We start from the raw sequence: 27,636 nt of genomic DNA on the forward strand, positions 1-27,636 counted from the left end.
TTAATACATGTGCATGGTATGCTGTCAGTACCTTTAAACATAAAAATACATTTCACAGGAAGCGCATATTTCCAAAAACATTAAAAAATGGCTGTTGTTACATGCCAGGCTGTGTATAATTGCATCGCTGAATCATAGATTTGTGAGTGTAGTATATATAGAGCTCTAAGATGTGTTTGTATCTCTACACTGTTTGGATTTAGGTAGGGCAGCAAAATGAAACCATTTGAGACCTTGCTGCAGATTTTCCCTTGCTTGCACACAGGGCTGGCTCCAGCCATAGGCAGAGCAGGCAGTTGCCTGTGGAGGGAGACTGAGCATAGCAAAATAGCCACTTCTTCACCACTTCCCCCCAGTTCTCCTTAGTTTGGTTACCTCGTCTTTCTTCTTGCATCCCCTTGCCAGGAGCACTATAGGCGGTAGAGCTGTGCCTGTATTGCTAGCTGTGTGAATATTTATGCAGCTTCTCAGGCTGCTTTTGCATTCCTCGCATTGCCACAGATTTGCTTTTAGCTGAATGAGGACTAGGAAGTTTCAAGTGGGGTTGAAGTTTGTATGTAAAATTCTGCATGCTTTTGATTGAATTTGCATCCTCTCTCTAGGTGTAGCTTTGGAAGCAGGCTGTGTACTCCAGACGTAGTGTTTATTATTACTTTTTTTAAGGCTTTAGAACCTGAAATGGGTGTTCTTTGGGCTTCTCACCGTGATCTTTTTGTGTGTAGCTGAACTGGGGAACTAATTTATATTCTCTTTCCATGGAAGTGTAAGCGTGGTCCTTAACTACTCCATAATAAGCCTGATTGTGATTTTTTCACTTAACATGGATTAAAGGGACTGCACTAAGCGTCTCTATAATCAATATAAAGTGCTCAGTTTGTGAAAAATATGTATAACATTAAATTTACTGTCTAAGTATCGCTTAAGGTGATAGATAGGTAACAGTGGTCTGAAAAATCTCTGTTGAATTACTTGTCAACTTGAAAAATGTTGAAGGGAGAAAAGACTACAAATGGCACTAAATGTTTCAACCTATGATCAAGAGTATAGGCACAAGAATTTTTCTTTATTTTTCTTACTGTTCTTACTTCCTTTCCGTGGTGCGTATCAGGCACAACTGGTAAAAATCTGAAAAGGCAATTAAAGCTATCAAGGTGCTTTTGATTTTTCAAAACTGCAATTGTTAAAAACAAAACCGACTATTCTTTTGATAGTTTTACTTAAATTATCAGTCACATTTTTTCACTGGCTCACGTGGACTCATTGATCCCTGCACAAAGTGTTCAGAAAGTAACATGCCTGGTGACATTTGGGCGGTCTGGCTTATGAATCTAAACAAGCGAGGGCTATTCTTCTGCATAAAGGTTTGCAATGATCCTCCAAAAGCAATAACTGGCCTGAGGCTAAATGACAAGATACAGCTGTGGCAGTGCCTGATTCGCACAGTCTGCAGTCTGATAGAGTTCATAGCTCTGCAGCAGGCAGCTCAGCGCCTCACAAAGAGATGGGATGAGTTAGATGAGCATGAGTAGGTTGAGCAAGAAAACACATAAGCAGCCAGGAGGAAATCTTTAGGAAAGACGGGACTTCAGTCCTGCCTGCAAAGTGGGTGGGCTGTTAAGTCCATGCTGGGTTACTAACAGCAAACCCTCTCCTAGAGTCAGTCTTCATGTTTTTAAGATATTCTTGAAAATTTAATTTTTCAGGTATTATTTTCGTAAAATAAAAAATAGAGAACTACTATCTCAGAGGATGGCAGAGGCTCTTATGTAAGATGTTTGTGCCCCATTTTCAGATTTCTATTTTGATGCATTAGAAGGTATTGGTGGTAGAGGGTTTCAAATCCCCTTTGATGTGCCCTGGTCTGGAATCAGAGCTTGGGCCTGGGCTCTTCCATTAGGGTGCCATGGAAGATCACACATATTAAAAGGCTTCAGCTGGACAGAGATTTCCCTGAGGAACCTGTTGTCTGATGGTGAGGGAGTCCTCCTGATATGGAAGAGCGGGGTCCTCTGCTGTGTGAAAACCAGGAGACACGTGGCATGGGCATCTGTCTGCAGCTAAAGCCGATTGTATATCTGGTTGTCTTTCAGGAAAGGCGGCATTTGGTTGCTGTGCAGGTAAGAGAAGCAGGTGCATGCCTTGTTTGGTAATACCACAGGGGCATCTGCGTGTGCTGCTCAGCAGTGTCAGAGCTGGAGGGGTTTTTCTGCATGGCGAGTGAAGAGTTGCCCATGGAGGGATGGGGTTTGATGTGCTTCACATTGCCTTGGTGTTGGAGACAAAAGCCCAAGTCTGTATGACAATTCAGCTTCTTTCTTTCAACCTCCTAACATACTGCTTATATATATTAGGGAAAAAATCATAGTGTCAGTTTTTACTGAAACAGGACTCCTGTCCTGTATGCAAATTCTACTTAAATTCTTATATATCCAATCAGGGTCCACGAGAGATTTTTACCAGCATCTTCCGTAGGGCAGTCCAGTTAACCTGACTGATGAAATAGTACCTCATCTGTTTTGTTCTCACACATTAGGACTGGATAATTTGCAAATGTCAGGCTGTTGTTTGCCAGAAGGAATCAACAAGGAAATTCAGTAAATAGGTTCTGTTCTGAATGTTTGTAGGAGATCCAACTTGTAATGTCTCTTGTACTCGGAGATCAAGGACTGAAAGTTTGGGAAGTAAACACTGCGTTCTTGAGTCGGGGGGGGGAAAAAAAAGATATTTAATCCCTGGTTTTAAATGCAATGCAACTTTAACTATGGAGCCCCTATGGCGCCTTTATAATACCACATAAAACTCATGTGGTATTTTGGCTCATAACACTGATTTGCACTGTACTGCTGGCAGTTATACAGTTTACTGCTCTCACTGTCTTTAATTGGTGGACTGATAAGACTGTAGAAAAGCAGCGTTATTTTGCTATGGGGTGGAGAAGGCAATTTTGTAAGCCTGGGAGGGGAGGAGTATTTCTAATTCAGATGAACATTTATTTGCTCTGCATAATGGGAGAGGACCTTTCACTTAATTACCACTGGAAACCGTAAATGCTTAATTGACATGAAAAAGCCCAATATAGGCATTTTACAGTTTTCCTTTTGATCTTCCATGTGGGTGCATATTGTACATGCAATTTGAAAAGAATAACAAAAACGCTGTGATGTGGATGTGTGCTAGCATGTGAGGAGGGCTTATGCGAGTACAGAGTTTGGTGCAGCATCAAAGAAAGGGATACACCCATTTCACTTATGAATAAATTGAGCATGTAATTAACACCTGGACTTTACAAAATACTTTTGAAACACAATTGATTCTGCTGCTTTGCTGCAGTGAACAGAAGTGCTGAAAGTGAAAATATTGTTGACCCCTGCTGAGTTTGATTTTGAATGTGTTTGACTTTAGATGCAGACTGGATTCAAACCGTTGAAACTCATCACACCATAAAACGAGACTGAGCACCATTTCTTTACAACTGAAGTCAAAGGAATAAGGGCCTTTTTAGAGCTCATTTGAGTTCTTAATTTTTTTGAGACACAAACTATATTTTCAGTGTAAGAAGCAGCAATTCTAATTAATACAATCTTTCTCTTTTCCCATAGCAATTTATCCAGAAACAAGCTCTCAAGTTTGTCCAAGAAGCCTTTTCGCCATCTGGGTTTGTCTGATCTGTAAGTTGTCATTTCTTAAAATAAAGTTTATTTTTAGCCGGAATGGAAGAACAAGACTTTGCAGTTTGTTCTGTTGAAGGTAGAGGTCCATCAATGATTAGGAGTAAATTCTGCTCCAAACAAAGCAACAATGCCGGACACTTAAATACAGAGAGATTTTCATTCCAGGGCTTCAAGAAGGTCAACTGTGTCTTTTAAAACAATGTAGAGGTCAAAATAGCCTCTTCCCTTCAGCTTTAAAATATTTTATTGTGGGATTACTTCCCACAAAACTACTGATGTTTGTATTAAATTTTTGAACTAGTGAAAACACAGCCTTCTACAGATCTTCAAATGAATCCTCTCTCATATTCTTACATTGGCCCCACAGCTGCTATACTTATGGTTGGCTATTGAAAAATATTTTTATTTTCTCAAATTCTTTGAGTTGCATTATACTTCATATAATCATTTGGTAATGAAACACTGGTAAACATTTATTTGTAGATTGTTTCAATATTACATTTGTATCCTCTGTTCCATCAAACAGAATTTCTGTATTAGTATACATTCCAAAATTTTGGTCATCTTCTGGGTTCTTTGCTAATATATGGGTCTGCGGAGAGCCTGCAGGAGCTTTGGGAGGGCTGGGGCTGCAGAGGAGGGAAAGATTGCTCTCCTGGAGCTCAGAGCAAAGTCAGCAGTTGGCTAAAACACCAGCCCAAGAATTGCAACACCAGCCTTGCAATGCTTGACCTCTTCTGGTGCACTTCAGCATGTGAGAAATGAAATGAGCAAATCCCAGTGCCACAAAAAGAGATTATGCCCCTTAGGTATTGGTTTGTTGATAATTAAGTTGGTATAATAATTTTCTTTACAGCCCAGGGAACATTACTCACTGGAATTTTCCTTCGTCATGTGTCGGTCGCCGAGCTCTGATGGAGAGACTAGGTAGTTGCAGAGCACTCCCATTGCTGTATGTTAGCACTCTTGTAAATAAAAACATAAAGGGATGAAAAGTTCAGGATAGGGTGAAATAGGAGATATTCCTCAGGTATTGTAGAGAAGAAGATGCTGTTTGGAAAGGCTTCTTCTTTTAGAACAAACTGTTTAGAACAAGCTTCAGCTGTAAAATTACAGCAAGCAAGATAAAGACATGTAGTTTGCTTTTACTAGGTCAGATTTGCTCTTTCCCACAAATCTATGTGGACTGACATCATGCCTGTGTCCAGCATCCTGCCTGTGATGTGTCTGACTCCCTTGGTGGGTTTAACACAAAATAAAACAGTGGAAGAGGAGGACTGCTCAGCCACCGGTCAAGAGAAATTTCTCTTTTATGGGGAACCTAAATGTTGAAACAGAAGATACGAAGTAAATCTTGCTGTTTTGAATATGCATGTTGTATGTTTTCACTTAAGGGATCCTAATGTTCATGCTCTGTCTTGCACAAGCAAGTCTTGTCCATGCTGTGGTGGTGTTAAAGTCCAGCAGATTGCTTCTGTGAATACAAAGTGCTCTTTCAGAGACATGCAAGAGTGATCCCTGCAGCTGTTAAGCCTCAAAGATCTGCAGGTGGCTTTTGGGGGAACAGGTTACAGCTCTGATAAGCTGAGGTTGTTGTGATTCGCGTGCTTCATGACCTCAGAAGGCATTTCTGAGCATGGATTCTGTAAGCAACTTGAGTTTGGTTTCTATGCATGGAAAAAACCTGTGAAATTTTGTTAAGAAGAATTGTTCTCCTTGTAATGAGATGCCTTAAACAGTCAGTTGCACACGCTTTATTGGATCTCATCTATGCCTGTAGGAGAAAAAAAGAACACTGTGTTACTTCTTATGTAGATGCTGGAATGTTTCTGCTCATATTTTACCTGGACATTATTGTATTACATTGTTGTGTAGATTTATTAAATTTTAAAACTAGAATTCGCTAAGTTTATTAACCTGTCATTTAAATTCTGTGCAGCATACTGTATAGCTAGATGATACATTTCTGTTTCAGGGCCATTTTTTTGGTTAGTTTTTCTTCGTGACATCACCTAGTGTTTTACTCTGGGATTTTCTAGAGTGTTGTAGTGCATGAGTTTTGAAGGTTAGGTAAAATCCTTTTCTATGGTTAGAGTTTATTAGAGCTTGCCTGTAATCCATGGCTGTTTGACTCTGTAAAGGATTTACCACCTCACAGTAATAAAACATTTCTGGCATGATATTGCTGAGGTAACTGGGCAGAGAGTCAAGTGTAGAAGAGAGGAATTCTGATCTTTGCTTGACTTTTATGAAATAAAATGGAGCTTTGTGGAAAGCCCAGTTCCCCACGTGCTCCTGATTTACACCAGTGAATTGGAGGTAGTCGTTGAGCCCCGTGTGTGATCTGTCTGGTCTATGATGGTCTGGATTCTTGGTGCAAAAGTGAGCTTCATTCTCTACCTGGAAACTATTATCCACTTGCAGCTTGTATTGCACTGAGGTTACTAAGGTTGTATTTCTTATCTTTCTTAACTAAAGGGTTCAACTTCCACTTTTACTCAGCTGAGTGCTTGGAATCCCCCTGCCCCTCATTTTTTTCCACATGCACGACATATTCTGCATTCTGAATAAACTAGGTTTTTTTTGCTATAGGATATTGGTGGACAATCCATTCAAGTGTTCCTGTGAAATTATGTGGATCAAGAAATTTCAAGAGACCAAGTTTTACACAGAAACTCAGGATTTATATTGCATAGATGACAACAACAAGAGGACAGCCTTGCTGGATATGAAGGTTCCGAACTGCGGTAATACTCTTGTAAAATAAAATTACTGCTAAATTGTTATGAGACAGGAAAAACAAACATGCTTTTTTTCCAAGATGCCTATCAGGATGACAACAGTGCTGTTAAAGGAAAAGGTTTCAGTGGAGATATTAACCGCTCAGTTGCCTTTCAGCCCACATGGAATAATTCTGGGAGCGTCAGTAAAGCTTTTTTTTTTTTCCTTGATCCTTTAAGGATGTACCATTACTCAAGTGGAGGAAACAGAACACCAACTGTAGATAACACACAAGAATTATATAAGATGCATGTGCCTTTGTTAAACTAAATAGTAGTGCTTCCAAGCTCAACAGACACAAAATTGTACCTTCTTGAATTTTTTTCAGGTATTTATGACGCATGAAGTCTTTATTTTCCTTCAAAAATACTAACTGCAGTGCTAGAACCATAGGAAGAAAATTTAGAACTAACTGCTAATAGACACAAATTAGCAATAGCTCTGTTCTTCACACAGATAAAATTCTAGTGAGTTCACTTGTAAAAGCTATGTAAAAGAGTCATAACAAGCTCAGGTCTGTCTCATTTTGCAGCATATTGTTTTCAGTGACATTATATGGATCTGGACATAGGGGAAAAATGATGTAACAATAAGGCCATCCCTTTACTTTTTTTGTATACAACTTTGTTGCCTGTATATGGCCCTGGCACAGCTGGGGAAAGGTTTCAGCCACTAGTTGAAGAGATTTTTCGTGCTGTGTGTAGGAGGGGCAGAGACTGGGTGTTTCTGACACAACGTGAGACCTGCTGGACTCTGGAGTTCGTTTGCAGAGCAGGGAGCTGGGGTGCCCAGCAGGAGGCAGGCAAAATGGAAAGGGAGCAAGGGTATCCTCATGGAGGGCTAATTTGGATTGGAAAGGCTGTAAGTGAAGGTCAATAGCAGGAGGAACACTCAATGGGCAAAATTGAGTGTCCTTTTCTCGTCCGCTTATATGGAGGTTGTTGCACCCTTGACAGCAGCTGCCAGTGAGGAGCTGCCATGGAGGGGACCTGCTGCAGACCCAACATGTGAGGCGTTTAATGGCAGTAATGCATTTTATGCCCACATATCATGCTGTTGGTCTTGTGTCCAGCGTCCTGCTGGGGCGAGGTGTGGTGGTGTACTCATGACAAAAAATATACTAGTATCTGGTGCAATCCAAAAAAAAAGCAACCTATTTAGGGGGTCTTGCGAGCTGCACAGTTGGTCTTGTGTGCTGCAGGTCCTGATTTACGTGAAGTGGGAGATGATACCAAGATGAGGTAAACGGATCCAATCATCTCTCCAGCTGGATGGACTAGAAAGTAGATTAATCTGCTGGGTGTAGAAAGGTCTCCTGGTGGACTGAGATTCATTACTACAAACCAGGAACTCCAGCATAGTCTTTTGTAACATTCCTGGCTGGCACAGCTGGAAGCTACAAGGTAGCTAGGATTTTCTTTTGAAAAGTTTTGATGTTAAATACCCGGAATTAAACCAATGAGACATTATTTCTCCTGAGTTCTTGACCATCTTCAGTCTGCAACAGACTTGTCTCTGACCTCTGGATGCTGTGTAGGTACATGTGTGTGTACACATGCATGCATCCTGTGAACATATCTTGACTAAAATACTTGCCATGACAAAGGAAGGTGTCACTTACAACTAGAGGAGGAAGAGGAGGAGGAAATGTATATACGACATTCAGATTGGAAATTGCAGTATGTGGAATTTCCGTAAGAGAAGTGTATGTTTTGCTGAAGTGGATGTGAGCACATGTCTGCAAATTATTTATATTAGTTTACAGGGTCCAAATATCACTGAACTCACTAAACTTTACATAATTGGATTTTTTTCCTTTTTTTTCTATTGTTTTAGTGCGTTTTTCTTCCCCTTAATTTACCTTTTTCAAAATGAACCAATGCAGGACATAGGTTTTAATAAAGATGTCAACACAGCCTTTTCCTAGGCATAGAATAGAGAAACCCAGATGAAGAGAATGGCTGTCTCAGTGAGCATGGGCTCTGTTCTGCAAGATGTCTGAAAGATCCAATGCACGGCTTGCTTTCAGTATCTCTGCAGATATTTTTCTGTGTTTAAAAGGACAAGACTTAATTTAAAAAAAACCCGCTGATGTAGCTGGTTTATTTCATTTCCAGAACTTTGTGAGAGGCTAATAGGTAGAACTGAAATAGAAGAATTAAGCTTTTGACATGTGTGATTTTTTTTTTCCTGAGCTACTTGACCTTTTTAGCTCTTTTTGATGTCAAGAGAATTTTTTGGGCATGCAGGCCTTTGAATTTCGTTAATAAAACATGTTCTAATTTTCTCTGCTAATGAAATGGTTTCATCCCATCTCTGGTTTGTTAATTTTTTTTTATTTAGAAACTAAGCAAACATACTCTCTTCTTTGTGTGCAGGTGTTATTAATTACTTCATAATATTATAGTAAGTGGCCTGTACAGTACGTGGTAAATGTCTTGGTAATAGGACGTCTCGCTACTGTGTGCTGTTAATAAATCTTTTGCTGGGAAGTTGGAAGAGGCCACTGTGGTTTCTTGATCATAAGGCTTTGGTTTGTGGATAATTGATGTGAAAATTAGCAAAGTTTTTTGGTACTTATTGTTTATATGGTAGAAGTATTCATTAATTTGCTGATTAAAGGCTGGTTGCAATTTAGAGGCCTCTTTTCTTGAGGTTCAAAGTCGGGTATGCTTACTATCTGGAAGATCCTTTCCAGCTGCAATATTAAAGGTGTCAATCAATTGTTACGATGTTTGCAGAATTATTTTTTCAACTGCATTTGAAATGTATTTATGTATGATGAAAATTCTCAGATTCTTTTAAGCTTGAAATTTACACTTAATTACTCTGTCACAGGTTTTTAAGATGCATTTACCACAGTAGTATTAGTAGAGCCTTCTGTCTAGAGGAATGGTGCTGTTTAGTTTTGCTGTTTTCACAGCATTTGCTTGTTGTTGGTACAACATGGACAGCATCACCACACAGACCATCCTCTTTTTTTTTTTTTGTTTCCACCTGATACATAGCATTAGAAAATGAAGAAAGAGAGCTAATAAGTAAACACTTTGTTCTTATTACTACTTCTGTAAGCTCTGGTGGCAATTGTCACTGGTGTATTAAGTCCTTGGAAGTGAGGCATGTCCCATGCCTGGGGTAGGGTCACTCAAAAGTCCATCAGGCTGCGGGGACTTTGGCACTTCAGTCACTTCAGTGTCTCACTGAATGCCAAGGAGGCAAGACCATGTCTTTGGGACTGGTTATTAAGGTGTTGGTTGCTTCCTCTGGTAGGCATTCAGCTACTTGGAGGCTATTGTGGAACTCACTGGTATCAAAAGAAGTCTTTTTTTCTTATGGTATTTTTTGGGGAAGCCTGGCTTCTACAGCTGTCTCTGCAGTCCTGTGTGGATTTTTTGTTTCTCTGGATCTCAATCCAGTAATAGTGTTTTGCCTTATCTGGCCAATTTAGTTAATCAGATTGCTTTATATATGCTGGTGTGGTGCTTGATCTGGCTTTCAATTTTGCTTACTGTCCCAGCTTTCTATGCTTATTTATGATGTATTGTTTCGGTAGATGTTTTCTTTCTTGTCATTGGTCATGCATGCCAGCTAAAGTCTACTGAACAAAGTGGCAAATTAGTCTCATGAACTCATTTACACATATATTTGTACATATAACAAATGCATGTTCAGACTGGCTATTTCTATATGCAGCCAGTCAGTGGAAATGTTGTCTGTTCTAAGCGCTACTGGATTTTATGAATGCTAACACTTTTTGTCTGTCTCTTCCCTTGCGCATGAAGTTCTATGGTGCTCCTTCTTGTGTATGACTGACGAAATTTTAGAAGTTGTTGTAATATAGAATTACAATCTGAAGAGATGGGTTGCCCATTTCTTGCTTAGGTGGGAAAGTCACAAAATTTTACAGGTAGTTGTTCAGATGACTATAAATGGACTGGTGGTAGATTTTTGCCCTAGAGGTAAATAAGTAAATATCAAACTGGAGGCAGATGCCTATAAATTCTAAGGCGGGGGGGAAGGCGAAGTGAAGGACTGACATGTTTATTTCTTTGAATTTACACAAAAGATTGTAGTATTAGTGAGTCAATAAAATAAGCATTAGATCTTAGGCAATCACTGTACAATGCAGTCTAAAACCACAAGCAAAGGCATAATCCAATGGGTGTTGACATTTTTTTCCATTATCAGGCAGACTTCACAGATAAGACTATCAGAAGGAGAACATTACAGGCAGAATGAAGTGAGTTTAAAAAAAGCCTTAAACATTCTCCGTGTTTACCTTTCAGAATATTCATGGGCTTTTTAGTCCGTGTTGTTTATTTTGGCTCAAGAGCTAGGTGTTATGCATGATGTATGTTGGAAAACTGTTCTTATTTTCTCTGTAAGAGTTTTAATTCTTATCTGTGATCATGGGCTGCATGAAAAATGTTATTTTTTATGAGTGTTTTTACAGTAATGGGTTTAACTGTTGCTCCAAAGTTGAGTTAGAATGTTCCAAACTTAATTAAAATGATTTTCATTGTTCCAGCTTTTAAGTGAAAATAACCAGTAATTTATGGGTGTTTGAAAAGGCAACAGGAATCTCATTTTCAAAGACATGTACATAACTTCCTTGTGAGCATGCACACTTTTATCTGTTCGTGAAGTAAGTTTCGTATAGATATCTAGTTATATGATATGTAAATCAGGGCTTGTGGATGATAATAGCTGAGTGTATGTGATGTACGTGAATGTCTCACATTTGAAAAAAAAAAGCAGAATTTTGTTTTATGATTCTGATTCAATTTCTGCTTAACTTGAATGAAGCAGGTTTATGATACAAAGCAGGTTAGAAATAGAAAGAGGTAAGGCACTGTCTAAGGGAAGGAAACGTGTCTTGATCACTACAATATTGTTCCCAAGCCCAGTGCATTGTGCACACTTGCAGAGGTACTCTCTATGCCTGACTTGACGCATCTGCATGAGTGTGGAGTACGGACCTACTGAGGGAGGACGGATATCTGACTGTTGGCTGGCGGTATTCTTACTTTGTTCTTATGATGTAACTAGGTGAAGACTGATGACTAGATAACTGTATTCTGAAGTCTAAAGGAAGTACTTTTTTCACTTTAAAAGTGGAGACATTTCTTGAAGGCATCCCTTCAGCCATATATTTGCTATATGGTATAGTTGGTATCAAGAATGAAATCCATCATTTTACTTCTGTATGTAGTTCTCTGAGACTGTTCCTGTTTCAGGATCACATGTTTATTACATTGCAATATTTGACAGGTTGGCATTGTTTTCAGTATTTCCTGGACACATGAAATTCCCCAGATAAAGATACAAGAATTGCGTCTGCATTATATGCACTTAGTGAATAAGAAGCCATTTGTTAGAGGTTTGCATAAGCTAGTTGAGGCCTCATTAACTTACATTACAAAGGCTGTTTAGCTCCTGGTTCATCTGTTCAGTTTGTGGCTGTTATATTCAGCCCAACTGCACTGAATGTATTTGGGTTTGTTTTGAAAGTTGTGGATAAACAACTTAAATACCAATTAATAACAATTTCTCCAGAGGTAATTTAATTTCCTTAACCATTCAGGGAATTTGAGGAAAACATTGCTGGTTACCTCCAGGAGACTGCCAGCAAGGGAAGTGTTGATAAGGTTGATAGCCTCTCTAGATACATACAATTTGAAAATTCTTGCAGTCAAACTGTTGATATTAGTACTGGGGACGGTGTCAATTAAACGATTCAGGTGCTGCAAGATCCTTCCTACTAGAACCCGGGTCAGGCCTAGGACCTTAGGAGAAAGGTCCTGGGCAGAAGTTAAAGAGCTGATGTAAACCTTGGAAATATAAGCCCTTCATCCGGTTTGAAACGTCAACAGCAACCTTCAAAGCTCCTGTACAGGTTGACTGCAGAAAGCGGCTCGCTGTCCAAGTGAATTTGTTGGGCTGCACGGCTGTTGGTGGTTTTTGCCTGCATGGCATTCATAATGGCGTTTGAAGGCCTGGATGGGATGACAGCTTTGCAGAGGTTGTGTTTGTTGCTGTAATCGTGAAGATGAGTTAGCAAGTTTTGTGGCCTTTGCTGCAGCACACCCTGGCTCTACTTACAGAATTTTGCTTCTAGTGGTAATTTCAGTTAAGCAGGGAGTGATGGAGAGTATAAAGGCAAAGTAAGGGTGTATTGGCTCTGGGAAAGCATGCTTTAAAGACTCATCATCTTCCAGTAGAAGCTGTACTTGTTTTATTATTTTCTGTAAAGGTTCCCAGCTGAACGTGACAATCAGGCGTGTCATGATTGGAGGCAGATTTCTTTTAGTATTTTAAAATATTTGGGTGGCTCAGTGAGCTGCCACATCACTCATTCTGCTTCCCGACAGAAAGACGTTCCTCCATAGACTAATGAGGTGGGTGTTGTGAGATCTGGCACGGTAAGAAAATGAGAGTTGGACTTCTAAGAAGGTATGCTGAAGCAGCAAGCATGTCTAGCAAGAAGAGGCCCGAAATGAGCTTGTTCAGTGTGCATATGCCTTCCAACTGCTCATTAGGAAATGCTGAAGGCATGGGAAAGTCCTAAACTCTGGTCTGAATGACTCTTCTCAGGGCTTTGGCAAGGAGCATCTATGTTTGGACTCAGTCTCTCCCAACAGTAAGAATTTGTGCTTTTCCTTTCAAAAGGACATAACAAGACCTTCTTTTTTTTTGTGTGTGTTTTTTTGTTTTTTTTTTTTTTTAAATACAGGAGGAGATTTTTTCATCCTTCTCTGGATTCCTGTTCAGTTCAGGAATCTAACCTACAACTTTGGGGATAATGTCCTCGCCACCGACCTGTAGAGTGTTTGAGACTGTTTTAGCTTAACGCTGTCAGACCTGTGCAAAATATCATGGTCATTGTGGAAAACACAACCAAGATTTGCTGTGCAACATGATGAGCACATCTCTATTTAGTGGTTATTCAGTGCTCTATTCAATGGCTATATATTTTTCTAAAGAGGTGAAGAGGTTTTGATCTGGGACTGTTTCTTTAATTTACATTAGCACTCAGAGGGCAGAGTATGGAAATATGCTGGGGAAAGGATCATAATCCAGGATTCCTTTTCCTTTTACCCCCTTACACCTTTCAGATTAGTGCCCTTACTGTTAATTTTAATTCAAGGGAAATTTCAAGTTTTGTTGTGCATGATGGCAAAGTTATAGTGGAGAAATGGAGAGTAGCGCCTGGTGGTTGGAGCAGTGAAATGAGAAGTTGTGGGCTTCTCTTCCCTGTAGCTGGAGAGGGAAGTGATCTTTGGGCTCCAGAAAAAAGAAGATATATGAAAGATGATAATATTCTAAATGTTCCTCATTTCTGCTAGTTCTGTATTTTATTTGTGCAACATATTTTTTTTTGTTTTCATTGAATATGGTTGTGGTTGTCATCTTGGAATAATTTATGTGAGATTTCTGCAATAATCTCTATGTACTGAGCATTTTGATAATGTGGTTGTGATACAACAGGAAATGGAAACAGTGTTTTACATTTCTTTAATTCATGTTTTGCATGTAAACTTTTGGGGAATATCCTGTCTATAGTGCTCTAAAGATGCAGCCAGGCTGATTTTTGGCCCTGTCGTTCTGCAGACTTCAGTGGAAACATGCCCACTTACCCCATGTCTGAAATCTGGCTCAGAGCTTGTTGGCTGCAGACAGTCGCTAAGTGAAACACAGGAGGTGAATTAGATATCCAACAGCTCCTAGCTTTATAGCTAGAATTACTAGGAAGTTTTTTGCTTTGTTTTTTTAAACTCATAAAAGCCCACAGGAAAAGACCCTTGGAATTTGTAAACATTCCTGTATTTTTGAACAAGGCAGAATTTTACTAGAATGATATAAGAAAACTCTGTTTTTCTTATGTCTTACATTGATACTACCTGTTTGGAGCTGGTAGGACCTCTGAAATTTGCAGATCCATTTGCACAGTTCTTAACAAATTGCATTGTCAACCATTCTGTTTTCAGGCTCCAGACAGTACAAGTAGTGGGTGTTACCAAGCTGTACTGTAGTGCTGTAATTAGTTGTATGTTTTCTCCCTAGAGAGAAAAGGCAAAAACAAGGGAGCCAAGAAACTTGGCCTGTATTTAAACCTTATGTGTGGCAAGCAGACTCGATTTGGGCCACTGTATCTTACAATTTACAGGGGATATTTTGTAAATCAGTGGTTCTGGTAGTTTGCCATTACATGGTTCCGTTTGATAGATGGTTGTTGTCTCAGTATTAATTTAATCATTCTGGGTCAGATATATTTTTTTAAAAAGTGATTAAGGATTTCAGGTAAGGATTAAAATGACCTTATTAAAATTCAGATGGAGTTGGCTAGTTTTGAGGAAAAAAATTGTCCATTTTTTCTTGGTAACTGCTTGTTCTTATCACAGAACAGACTGACCTGCAAAAATGTGGCAAGCAAAAAAGAGACGTCATGGGCCACATTGAAAACCATTTAGTGACACTGCGTCATGGCTAGACTCCTGGGAGTTTGTCCACAGGCTGATGAAAATCAGGAACTTAGTGTGCAAAGGATGGCATAAAAGTTGCTGTAGTATATTGACTAGAGCATTAGCTTAGTTCTGAGAGGTGAGTTACAGACTACAGAGTTTGTATTAATACTCAGTTATTTCTTAATTAGGTCATATCCTTCCTTTTACGTGAGGTGACAGTCTGGCTCTACCAAGGCCAGCATGAGTTTTCTGTAGAAAGTAGTAAGTAGCAGCATGAAGTCTTTGAAAGCCCTCTAGGAATTGAGGCACTTTCTTTTTATTAATTTCCATTGACAGTTGTGTAGCCAAATGCTGTAGTAACCTTTGAAAATTTCATCCGAAGTATTTGGTTTTGTGATTGCTGAAGTCCCAGCTGTGCACAGTGGAGATATGAGTCATTCCCTAGCAATACTTGACAGTTCCACTGTCTGATGGCCTCGGGCCATCAGTTTGCGCTAATGATGGTCTGTGAAGGTAAATAGCGCCCCCCCTCAAAAGGAGGGTTTGTACATTCTAAAGCATGAGATGGTATTTGGAGAGACTCAGCTGACATAAATGAGTTCCTCCTGCTTGTCTCTATTGTGTCCGGTTGTGCTGGGATGAGGGAAGTGGCTGCTTATTCTAATCCAGAGCTACCTATTTCCGGGAATAGAGTGTTGCCAATTTGAATATGAGAACAGATATTCTGTATGTGGTGAAATAACATAGCTGTTAAGCACCCATACATAATGAAACACATGGATTTTTGTGTACACTTTTACCTATTGAACTACGTAACTCTCTACATTACAGTTTAAAATTCTCAGCAACAGGTTCTGTGCTCCTATTTTTGTAGAGATTGAAAAGCTTTGTGTAGATTATTGAGAAGAAAAGGGACTTGAGAAAATGAAATAAAACAGAGTGGTCTTCAGAAGATCATTCAGAAACTCTCTTTGCTCTGTCCCATCAGAACAGGAGAGCTCTCAATGAATTTGAATGTTACAGACGAATTTCAGGACTGGAAAAAGGGAATGGCTCTTGTGTATGGCCTGGACAGCATGCCTGTGGAACTCGTTGCTGCAGAAGGCTCTTGGGGCCAAGAATATAGCAAACTTAAAGAAGAAATCGGATACTAGCAGTGTTATTACTGATATCCAGAATTATGTTTCGAGCGTTGGGGCACAGGGTAATCTCTGTCTGACAGATATCAAGATGGGACTTGTGGAAAGATGATGTCATGTCTACCTTGTGTGGGCTCTTATGCTACAGTCTAAACTTACTATGCTGGCAGTATACAAAAGTATTTGAACCTGATATCTGATTGCTTGTATCAATTACTGTATACAAAGTCCTTTAAAATGTACAACTGTATCAACAGAAGTGATAGCATCTAAAACACTGTATTTAACCAAATTAAGTCAGGAGTAAATGCAGCATGGTTGGATATCTTTGTAATTGTGTAGGTGTCAAAATGCTACTGACTTGTATAAAGGGTCTCACACTACACTGAGCATACATACTCAGCCTATGTGTCTTTTAGGGTGCATTGTGGTTTCTAAACACAGTTATTTTTCAGTGCAGGTTTTGCTGCTTAGTCTCGTTGCTTTATTGGTAAGTCCAGTGTATCACATTTTCTAGATATGAGGTCTTAGGCTACTGTCTGCTTTTTCCAAACAGAGCCACTTCTCAACTAGTGTGTATTCTGCTGTGGAGCAGTCTGGATGCCACTGGAAATAAAAGCCAAAATGACCTTGCAGTTAAAATTCACTAACTCAAGGTATCCAACCAGAAAAAATGAATCCCAAGGCAATTATTTTATGTGTTTCACACCCACCTCTTATGACTGGGAAACGGAGCAAAAGAAAACACACACAATAATGTGGTTATTCTGCTCTGTTCTGTTCTGTTCTGTTCTATTCTATTCTATTCTATTCCATGCGATGCCATGCCATGCCATTCTATTTTGCCATTCCATTCTATTTATACTTTTTTGCAACAATGTTTTCTGCCAGGTCTTGCAACTGATTTTTAATGTGACTTTGGGAATCTGTAGAATAATAAGCACTGTTATATTATTCTCTCAGAGATATGACATCAACATGACAAGTACAGACTTTTGCAAATAAACAGAACTAGATAAAATTCTGTGTGGGAACCAGAACCAGTACCAGATGAATTAAACTTCAGTTGCCTATCCTGTAAATAAACACACTGCAAGAAGAAGTTGTCTCAGAACTTAACAGGTATTAAAGGAAGGCTCTAAAGGACCAAAGTTGTTTTTTATTTTTGCGTACATGACACATTTCACATGAAATGATGTGTTAGCAGGAGCTGTGCAGGCTTCACTGTGCAGCACAGTGAAACACTAATCTGTTATGTAGACCTTGTCCCAGGTGAAGAAGAAGGGAAGGCCTGGAAGAAGTGGGGAGCTTTAATCTCTTCGCAGGTTCAGGTCTGGCAAGACCAGTTGGAGTGGTTTTCAGAGGTGGTGTGGAAGTGTAGCTTTACAAAGCAAATGATCTCATTACTTCTCTCCTTGTTCCCTAACCAGCATAATTAATATCCAAATGTTCCCTAAGATTAGTTTTATTTCCTGCCCAGCTAGTTGACAGACACTGCTGAGATTTGAATTCACAGCAGGCGAGAGCAGATGGCTACCTTCGCTAACAGATTACTGCATCAAGGCATACAAACTGTCCAGCTCTGTCTCAATAAACTTCAACATATGATTTATAAAGTGAACATAATAGAAGAAATCCATGATGCCTATAACGGGAATCATATTACAGCACTGCTTAAAGCACTGGGAGAATTGCCTAAGCAGTTATTGTATACTTGTGCTGATCTTCAAATCTTATTAGGCAAGAAAGCATTGCCTGGAAACTTATTTGTCTTCTCTTTAGTATTACTTCCTCTCATTTAATTTTTATTGAACTAATTAAACTTAAAGGGAGATTTCCGATACATATAGCTTCTATGGAAGCTCTAGCAAACATATTAATGTGTTCACACTGATTTGGTGGTTAATTGTTTGTACGGGACTTTTTACATCAGCAAAAATTCTCTGCTAAAATTCTATACCTGCAAGTCTGTAATGAAACTACTGTACTCTTAAGTAAAAAAACAAAACACACAAAAACCAAGGAAACCCATTGTTTCAGAAAAAGTCATTGCAAGCTCATGCATACATATCCAGCACAGCAGATAAGCTTGAGTATTTGAGGTGATAAATTGCAAGTAAAACTTGCCTGGAACAGTTGATAAGAAATGCCTCATAAAGGAGGACAAGGCTTTTTACAGAGTGTAGCAGCTCCGAATGATTGCACAGTATCTTTTAAGAAAGACGATATTTCTAGCATGTTGCATAATTATTTCCTATGTAAATAAGTATGAAATGTGAGGTCCACTGTGCCTGAAGTCTGTTGATATTGCCGGCATTATTTTTGAAGAGGGCCAGTCTATAATTCCTTGTGTTTTTGTAAGTGTTCAGCATATATTTACTCCTTTGGGAAGCTCTCATTGCTTTGGGTGCTGAAGAACGAGATACAAAGTGATTTATAGCTCTGTGAGGTGGAGGGAGAGCCCCGATCCTTGGCCTGTTTCCTGGTGAGTGGTACGATCTCACTGCTTTTCTGCTTTCCTGAGGGCAATAGCTAAGTCTGGTAAGGTGCCTTGGATAGCAGCTCTGTGCAATGCTGTTGCAATTCCTTTCTCTTCTCTGGTTTGATCTGTTCAGTGCTCTGTGCCCCTCACTTCGTACTTAAGATCTAGGTTTTGACCAGCTTTCTATGAGCTGTGTCTCTGTATGAGAGGGAGGGCAGCATTCTCTTGCGTGGTACTGGGGGCTAGTGGGATTTTCCTGCTAGTGTTGCAGAGAACAGTGGGAATACCACAATGTCAGTTCATGGAAAATAGAGGTTTCTTTGCAGCTGTTACAAAGAGACAGATTGAATTTCCTGTTATAAAAAATAGGGGAATGGTGTTTTTTTCATTTCGAAGTTAAAAAATGAAGTTAGGATAACTTCTGTTTGCTCACCCTATTTCCCTATATGATTAGCTTAATGTATTTCCACATGTAGTAGTGTTTTCTTAGGACCTGAAGTGCAGGAGGTGGAGAAAAACATTATGTAGCAGCTTAAGGACATGTCTGCAAAGATGCTGTTTGTGCACCCTGACTGTATAGTAACTGACCACAGTGAATAGCTGTGTTTTTGGTTGCATTTATAGAGCTTGCTTAGAATTGAGTGGTGTCTTATTTCTGTCAAATGCAAATGCATGTGTTTTTTTTTCTTTTGTTTTGTTTCTATTTTAGACTTACCCTCAGCAAACTTAAGCAATTACAATATCACCGTGGTGGAGGGAAAGAGCATCACATTGTACTGTGATACTACTGGCGGGCCACCCCCTAATGTGTCCTGGGTGCTCACTAATCTTGTTTCAAACCATGAGGTAAGTTTCATATTCAAATACATGACAATTCAGAGACAGGAGTTCCCTGCTGAAGGATGGAACGAAGGTTCGTGTCCAGCTTTAGTTAACTTTTTATTAAAAAGATGAACTAGAACATTAATGTCGGGATTACCTTTATTTTCCAGTTACTTTCAATCCAGAGTGACTGCTGCAGTTGGAGAATGGCAGACATTTGCTCCTTGAGACCCTGATTTGCATTCTGGTTTTTGGATGTTCACTTGTATATGAGAGTACCATAACTTTTTGGAAGTATTGTGGTCAATCAGATACTGAAACACAAGGGCTTTCTGATTATCACCAATTCCTGCATACAGAGAATAAATCTAATGTACTCTAATTATGAAAAAAGCTTTGTGTCTCTAATTTTATTGTATTTTCATGCCAAAAGCTTTATGTGTTGCAATTTGGTTGTAAATGTTATTTTGTGGCTTGTTTAATTTATCCTTCAACAAATCAAAAACAGGAAGCCTTGGAAATTGAAGTGAAGGTTTTACTGAAAAGAATGGCAGGGTTTTTTTTAATGAGGCATGAAGATGTTTCCTCAATAAAATCATCTAGGCAGGGGGAATTTTGTTTTCTGAGATCTTTGTGTTCTGTGTCCCTACCTTAGACTGTGTCCACACTGGATATACAATGATTAAGTGCTTTCTGATGGAACTGTTGGTAAGAAGAGGCATATAAGCATGCAGCTTCAACATGCAGCTGCTGACCTCTTAAATTGCCATTATTTACATGGTGGGCAAGACCCTCTGTTATTTACAATTTTATGGCATCGGCTTTTCTAAATTCATACTGGTGCAGGCTGTTCAAAGCTTCCTGGTCTATACAAAGTGCGGGATATGTACTTCCAAAGCTGTTCCTACAGTGCGGAAGAGATAGGACCTCTGGGATCTCATAATCTTTGAACTTTCTTCCTTGAGATCATTGTATGGGGCATGTATAGAGTTTGAGTAGCCTGTCTTTCAGCTTTTGTAAGTAAGAGCTCTGTAGAGCTCTAGTTTTATTTTTAAAATTTTCTCTAATCTGAAAAACTACCCAAAGGCATCAGTCATCATCAAGAACAAGAAATTAAAACAGTTTGGGGAACCTGTGCCAAGGTGTGTTTTTTCCTTTTTTTTTTTTTTCCTTTTTTCTTTTTCTTTTCCTTTTTCTTTTTTCTTTTTCATTTTTTCTTTTTTCTTTTTTTTTTCTTTTTCTTTTTCTTTTTCTTTTTCTTTTTCTTTTTCTTTTTCTTTTTGTTTTTCTTTTTCTTTTTCTTTTCTGAGTTATGAGACAAAAAAAATGTGGGATGGTGTTCAAAAAGTGAGATCATCTCATTTTTTAACCCTCCTGTCTTTGAAATGCCATGGTCAGTTTGCTTCAAGCCTTCCAGAAACATTCTGTCCTGGCATAACTTCATCTTGAGATTTCGGAGGGGCTCAGAATACAGGCTAGCTACAACCTTAGCCATGGAGCACAGTAGTCTTTTCACTAGCAGAAGAATGAGCGCCTTTTAAACCTCATTTGCCATTCACAACTATCCTTCCCTTTTCTGTGAGTGTTGTTTTTGGTTTCCTTTCTCTCACTTCCATATCTCAGTTTCTGACTTCCTTTTCTTCACCTCCTATGCTGCTTTTGCCTGTTTTCTCTCTCTCTGCTGTTTTACAGAGAGAGACATTAACAAAAGTTAAAACTAAATTCCAGTCCTGCAAAGCTAACTGTACACTCTCAGCTTCTGTGCTGATGTATAATCTGGTTGGTGTTCGTTAGAGTTTTCTTGCTTTAGATTTCAGCCCTGAGCCTGCGATTGAGCCCCTCTGCTTTGAGCACAGCTTACCTCAGAGTTGCGTGTGGAGAAGTGTGTAATGGGGTGTTTTCTTTTCCACTCACCTCCCCTAGTGTCACAGTGAAATCAAAGGGGCATTTAACTTAAGTGGAGTTAAGGTGTCATCTTGAGGTTCAAAATTCTCATCCCACATGACTGTATCCAGGAGTGTTCCCACATGTCCCCATTGGCTGCCACTGAAAGTCGCAGGCTTTACAGATGCAGTGTATTATTTGTTTGTGTTCTGTGCAGCACTGAAGTGTATATGTATATGTATACGAAGAAAAGTGCTTCAAAAGTAGTTTTTAAAAATTTTCCTAATGTTTATTTTCTAAATGTGTTTTTGTTCCCTTCCTTTTTAAGAAAATAGTCTCACATTTTATGAAAAATTATGTAAAATTTGTACTTTCTTCCTTGAGATCATTGTATTGGGCATGTATAGAATTTGACTAGCCTGTCTTTCAGTTCTCGTAAGAGCTCTGCAGAGCTCTAGTTTTATTTTTAAAATTTTAAAGTACAAAAGCCCCATATGGAAATAGTAATTATTTGGAGATCATATGAAGGAACTGATTTAAGAAAACAAGAGCCTTTAACCACCGGCTTCCTAGCTTTATTTTTTTTTAAATTCAGCCCTATTTACTTCGATGTTGCATAGCTGCATATTCAATATGGCATTTAAGGCTGTAAAGGCTGTAAATGGACATTGAGCTTTCTAAGAATCATAAGAATCAAGGTTTCCAAGAATCGTCATTCTTACCTTAATTAGCCTGTGTCTAAACAAGTAAACCGGTACTTGGGCAGTAGCTTAGATAGTAGAAGGTACGTAATTTCTTGTGGGAGGTTTCATGAAAAGAACAAGCTTTCAAGAAAAATTTTGGCTTAGGAGGAGGAAGACAACACATTGTTGTCAAGGTGCAGTAGAGCTCAGAAGGCAGCAGTTGAAGCGCAAGTGTAGACAAAAGAGACAAAAGTAAGAGTAAAGCAAGGATTGAATAAAATACAGGAGTGAAGGAAATGTTCAAGGAGAGCAGAGATAGACCACAGAAATGAGTCATGAAGTGGAAGAGATGGATGAGCAAGTGTACAGATAGAGGGGAAGAGGTGTTTAAAAAAAAGGCAGAAACTGAAAATGACAGGACAGAAAAATGCTTGAGTGCAGTGTTTGTAGCAGGACTTTTGGAGCTCTGAATCCACTGCCACTGACGGTTACATTTTGTTCTGTATGTGTTTTGTATCTGTTTGGGTAAGACACTAAAGTAAATCTTTGATCAATTGTGGACTGATACAACTAAAAGGAACGGAAAATTTAAAATGCCATTCATCTGTTGCCGGTGATTCCCTGCCTCTCCCTTGTTCTTTATACTGTGGTTGACACATACCTGTTTTTCTGATTACCTGTAGAGTGACACAAGTAAGAACCCTGCCTCGCTAACCATAAAGAACGTTTCATCCATGGACAGTGGACTGTGGATTTCCTGCGTAGCGGAGAACATTGTGGGAGAGGACCAAGCCTCTGCTGAGCTCACGGTATTCTGTACGTATGCAGGCCTCCATACAGCTCCTGAGGCCAAACTGCACTGGCAGCAACTCTTGTGGGTATAAATATTTTTTGGGCACACAGGTTGTTGAACAAATACCATTAAGGCATGTGGACTATCTACAGCAGTTAATGCTGGGAGTAGCCCAACCAGCAGTTGTTGTATTTATCTTTTTCAGCCCTGCATTCTGCAAAAAATGTATTTCTAAGCACTTTATCTTCCAGTTAGAACAATCTGTAAATAAAGGTCTGAAACCCAAAATACTCAATGGCACTGTCAGCGTGGGAAGGTTTGTAATGGTGTGCACGTATATACACACTGTCTTAGGAATTAAGAAGTGTGAACACATCAAAAGGCTCAATAGAGTTAACTGTAAGAGACTACAAATATTGAAGTTCTTATTATCTAAAGCAACAACTGCTTTGTTCAAAAAATAACACACTTGCAACATTCATACTGACAGATGTAAATTTATTTGTCATAACTTTGGATAATATGCTTATTCGTCAGGGCCAAGGAAGGGGGAAGGGACGTGTAGTGTAGAGGCACTGAATTCTTAGATCTAAGGTTCCAGCCTGAATTCATTTTACGCGAACTAGACAGCATGTTCTCACAAGTTGCAACCCTCTGTTTAATTGAGGATGGGAATGGAACGCTTTGTAGATGGCAAACTTTGTTCAGCATGTGGTCATGACAGAGTAAACTAGAAAAATCACTGTAGATGTAGGTTTGTAGGTTGAAATTGGATATGTGATAGCTATGGGAAGGGACATAAACTAGGAATGTTCGAACAGTGTAAATGAGATCGTGAGCTTGGCACTGTTATGAGTGATAAAAGGGAGTATTACTAGATGAAATTAGAGGCAGTTAAGAATAAATATCAAGGAAAATTTCCCAATAGTGAAATAATGGGCAAGGTGTTGGAGTAATCTCCTGAGGGAAGCAGAACAAGTCTGTAAACTTGAGGCATTTAGCAGGTTTGAACAAAGAATGAGAAAATGTGTAGTAGAAAGCTGTCTTTCCCTGACAGAAGAATCCAGGGAATTAAGTCATCTGTTCTGGCTTTGGTTCTATGAAGAAAATAATCTGTAAGTTTGGATTCCTAGCTGAATATATTTCAAGTACTACTTGCTTTTGGCCAACTTTTAAATATTTTCAATACTGTTGTGTTCCTTCAGCACTCCTCTGCACCATTTTTTCAGCAGAGTAAAGTTAAAAAGTCCCTCTTCTCTTTCTCAGTAATCCAGTAACTGAACTTTCCACACCTTACAGGGTTTAATTGATTTAACAGGTGTTCAGTCTTTGTCTGAAACTAGTTTATTTTGTTTCTTTCTGAAGAATGGCTTCATTTCACTTGTAAGCATAGTACCCTAGGCAGAGCAGGTGAGTTTCTGTGTGAGTATCCTTCAAACAGGCATCGTTCCTACTAATAACATACTTTTGTACTGATGAGTGAAGAATACTTCCCTCATAACTTCTGGGGGGAGGGAGGCAAGGGAGGAAAGATGTGTTCGGAATATTCTGATGTTCTTCACTCTTTTTTCCAATATAGTTGCACCAAATATCACGTTTATTGAATCTCCAACCCCGGACCACCACTGGTGTATTCCATTCACTGTGAAAGGGAACCCTAAGCCCACATTGCAGTGGTTCTATGAAGGGGCTATACTGAATGAGTCTGAATACATCTGTACTAAAATACATGTTATCAATCAAAGTGAATACCACGGCTGCCTTCAGCTGGACAATCCTACCCACCTGAATAATGGTGCTTATACCTTACTGGCAAAGAATGAGTATGGAGAGGATGAAAAACGGGTTGATGCTCATTTCATGTCAGTGCCTGGAGATGGTGAGTATATGGGTTTTTTTATGTTAGCAATTGCAAATGGATGAGACTGTGGAGACAGCGCTCCTGGCCAGTTTAACTATTTCGGAGGAAGCTTTTGATATGCTTTTTTTTTTTTTTTTTTTCTCTGAACGCATGTCTGCAAGATTAGTTGTAAAATCATGTTTTTCTTGGGCATTTTCTTCTTTACTGTTTCTTAAGGCAGGCCATGCTAGTGCTCTGTAAATCTTCCCATTGAGTAACCATCCTCAGTGCCAGCTAAGGCTAGTAAAAGGTTGCTGTTTCTGAATTGTTTTCTCAAGCCTCCGTTCTGATCCTGAAAAGCACTGAGTGCTAACTCAGCCACTCTGTAAGTTTTCTGCACTGCATATGAATGCAATTAGACAGTGTATCCAGGGACACGGGGGGATGCTTATGTAGCATCTAGTGCCTTGTTGCAAAATCAATAGCGCAGTCCAGTGAGTTGATGATAATATGTTGTTTAGGACACCAGAGGGAGCTGGAGAGAAAACAAGTAACCTAGAGGCAGGATGGACAAGGTCTCAGTCTTCACACGCATTTCAATGTCCAATTCCCTTTTGTTTCAGTGGAGGTTGGGCACCTACTTCCCTAAGAATATCCGTGCTCAAGATGGTTGTTGTTAAATATATGCACCTTCAGCTGCTCTAAAAGCTCTGTTTCAGCCTTCCTAAATGCTATGTGAGCAGGCTCAAGGTGGACTAACTCATTGAACTGCAGGGACTACTGCAGGGACCACTGTGTTCACCGTGGTTTGATCTTTTCCCACATCTTCAAAACCATATGTGAAGTGACAGTAAGAGTAAGAAGGCATACATGTAAGCATATTGCTGTATGTGGAAAAAACTGAGTGGGCCTTGCACAGCTGGAGTGGAAACAAAGGCATGTTTTTGTGCAAATGATTGCAGTCGTATCTGAAAATGTGAGCATGTGTGTACCTTTGGCTTTTTAGCCATGAGATATAAATAGCGGCCTTCTTTTTTGAAATGGCAATGTGCAGTGCTAATGTTATCTGGCAGAAAAAAATGTGAATATTTAAATTCTCTCTCCTACATTGCAGGCTACAGATAGTAAAAATATGGTCTGTATTTAACATTTTCCCTATCAGCTCAGTCTCCTGTAGGGAAAGAGACGGCAGGTCTTTTGCTTTCCCACCCTTAGAAGGAGAAGGTGAAGAACTGACACAACCAGGCTGTTTTTCACTCCTGCTGTCCTTAGTGCTTCTCTCCTTTTTTTTTTTTTCCGGAGCTTTTCCTTAAATAGATTCATTACAGAAACATGCCATGGTTTCAGCTACTGGCATCTTCTAATACTGCATTATAACGGTTCAGAAAAACAGTTGCCCTCATAGATGTTCTGTGTACAATGGAAGTTCTCTCACACCCTTGTTATTTAATATGAACCTGGCTTCATTTTCTTAACAGAACAACAGCTCATCTAATACATTTAGGTCAATTTATCGTTTCTTGTCTTTGATCCAAATCCCTTTTACTGTTCTGTTTTTCCTTTATGCTTCTCCCCTGTACACTGAAAATTTCACAGTTGTGGCCTTTTAAATCAGTAAATAGAACTGTAGGTTTCCTCCAAATTAGAAAGACAGCATTATTTATTTGTTCCATCCTCTTTATGCTCATAAGGAATATAAATCTCTCAAGATAATCTGTGCTATGTTCTTTAAGCATTTCCCAAACTCTCTGGTGGATCAAGTTTCACAAAAAGAGTATAGAGGAAACTGGACTATGTATAGACAGGATGTAACTGCATTAGAAATTAGTTCATGCATAGTGGATGGCACCAAACCACTCTTAAAAATTAACAATAGGGGAATTGCTTATCTACTTAGCCTCTTCAATATTGTTTTTATTTGTGGAGCTTTTTCCTATAAGAATCGTGGCATTGAGCTTTAGAAAACTTCACAACATTGTTGTCTCCTCCGCTGAAGCTGGCATAAAAGCAAGTGTTAAAAAACTAGAATCCTCTGTGCATTGTATTAAAATTTTTGTTTTAAACTATTACTATTTAAAGCACTGTCAGGCTTTTTCAAACCCTTAAAAGGCTTTTTCAGTGCTGTTGTTACTGTGTAGTTTCTTCTTTTGGCCCACATATTGTACAATGAAGCATAAAGATTAAGGCCCACGCCCTGGTATTATGTTCATTTCCATGCCTTCATGCCTGAATTAAATACCAGCCCTGATGTTTCATGGGGTGGGGTATACTCACTGATCTTTAAACTGATTCTATGGTTATTGCATCACTTATGGGCAAATGCTCTGAAGGTAAAAAAAAAAGAAAATTAAAAAGAACCCCTCACCTATAATCCATATGTCTATCTAAAATGCATACAACTAAGTCTGAAACATATTCTGTCATCAGCAGTGTAATACTCCACTTTTGAAGTTGCATCAAACACAATGAAGACAGGATTTGTGCCTAATACGCTTTCAACTTCCAGCATGCTACTTGCAGAACATTTTTTGCTAGGCTGAGGATGCAGGCATAAAGGAGAGGAAGACAAACCATGTACCACAATTGATGGTAACACAGTTGATGATGTAAATTAAGACTTTGTTTTAAATACGAAGGCCTGGAAGAAGAAATTTCATATTCTATTAGCTAAATTTTTAACTAGCTTTAATCTGCTAAAGTTTTTGAATTCCTGTGAAGCTGTTTGTGCTGGGGATAATTTGATTGTTTGAGATTACACTGAAGCAAACAGTAAGCAAGGAATGTTCATGTTTTATTCTGGAGGCTGTTCTCATCGGTGGTCCTAAAACAGCTAATGAATACAGGAGAAATTTTTGCCAATAATAAGTATTTTTAATTAAGCTGATGCATCTACCAGCTCTCTACTCTAGAATTCAGCTGAAGGAATCCAACTCACGTAGTATCTTGTCAAAGTAAAAGAATACGTTAAATACACCTTGGAAATATCATCTTTCTTGTGTGGCATAACAAAATGGGGCTGTTTTGCAGAAGTATGTTTTTGGATTGAGTCTTTTGCTGCTGCTTTATTTTAAAAATG

The 27,636-nt window shown here is 39.1% G+C and overlaps 1 protein-coding gene across 8 annotated transcripts in view; it reads left to right on the forward strand.

Moving 5' to 3' along the window:
- Positions 1-27,636, forward strand: part of NTRK2 (neurotrophic receptor tyrosine kinase 2) — a 206,380-nt gene that overhangs the window by 22,127 nt on the left and 156,617 nt on the right. For all 8 annotated transcript variants that reach the window (XM_074571083.1, XM_074571082.1, XM_074571084.1 and 5 more), the window contains exons 4-8: positions 3,600-3,668; positions 6,264-6,418; positions 19,248-19,384; positions 22,611-22,743; positions 24,300-24,599. In XM_074571083.1, coding sequence (XP_074427184.1) covers positions 3,600-3,668; positions 6,264-6,418; positions 19,248-19,384; positions 22,611-22,743; positions 24,300-24,599 — 794 coding nt within the window. The remainder of the gene's footprint in view (positions 1-3,599; positions 3,669-6,263; positions 6,419-19,247; positions 19,385-22,610; positions 22,744-24,299; positions 24,600-27,636) is intronic.

This window comes from Larus michahellis, chromosome Z (assembly GCF_964199755.1).
Source record: "Larus michahellis chromosome Z, bLarMic1.1, whole genome shotgun sequence".
NCBI lineage: Eukaryota > Metazoa > Chordata > Aves > Charadriiformes > Laridae > Larus > Larus michahellis.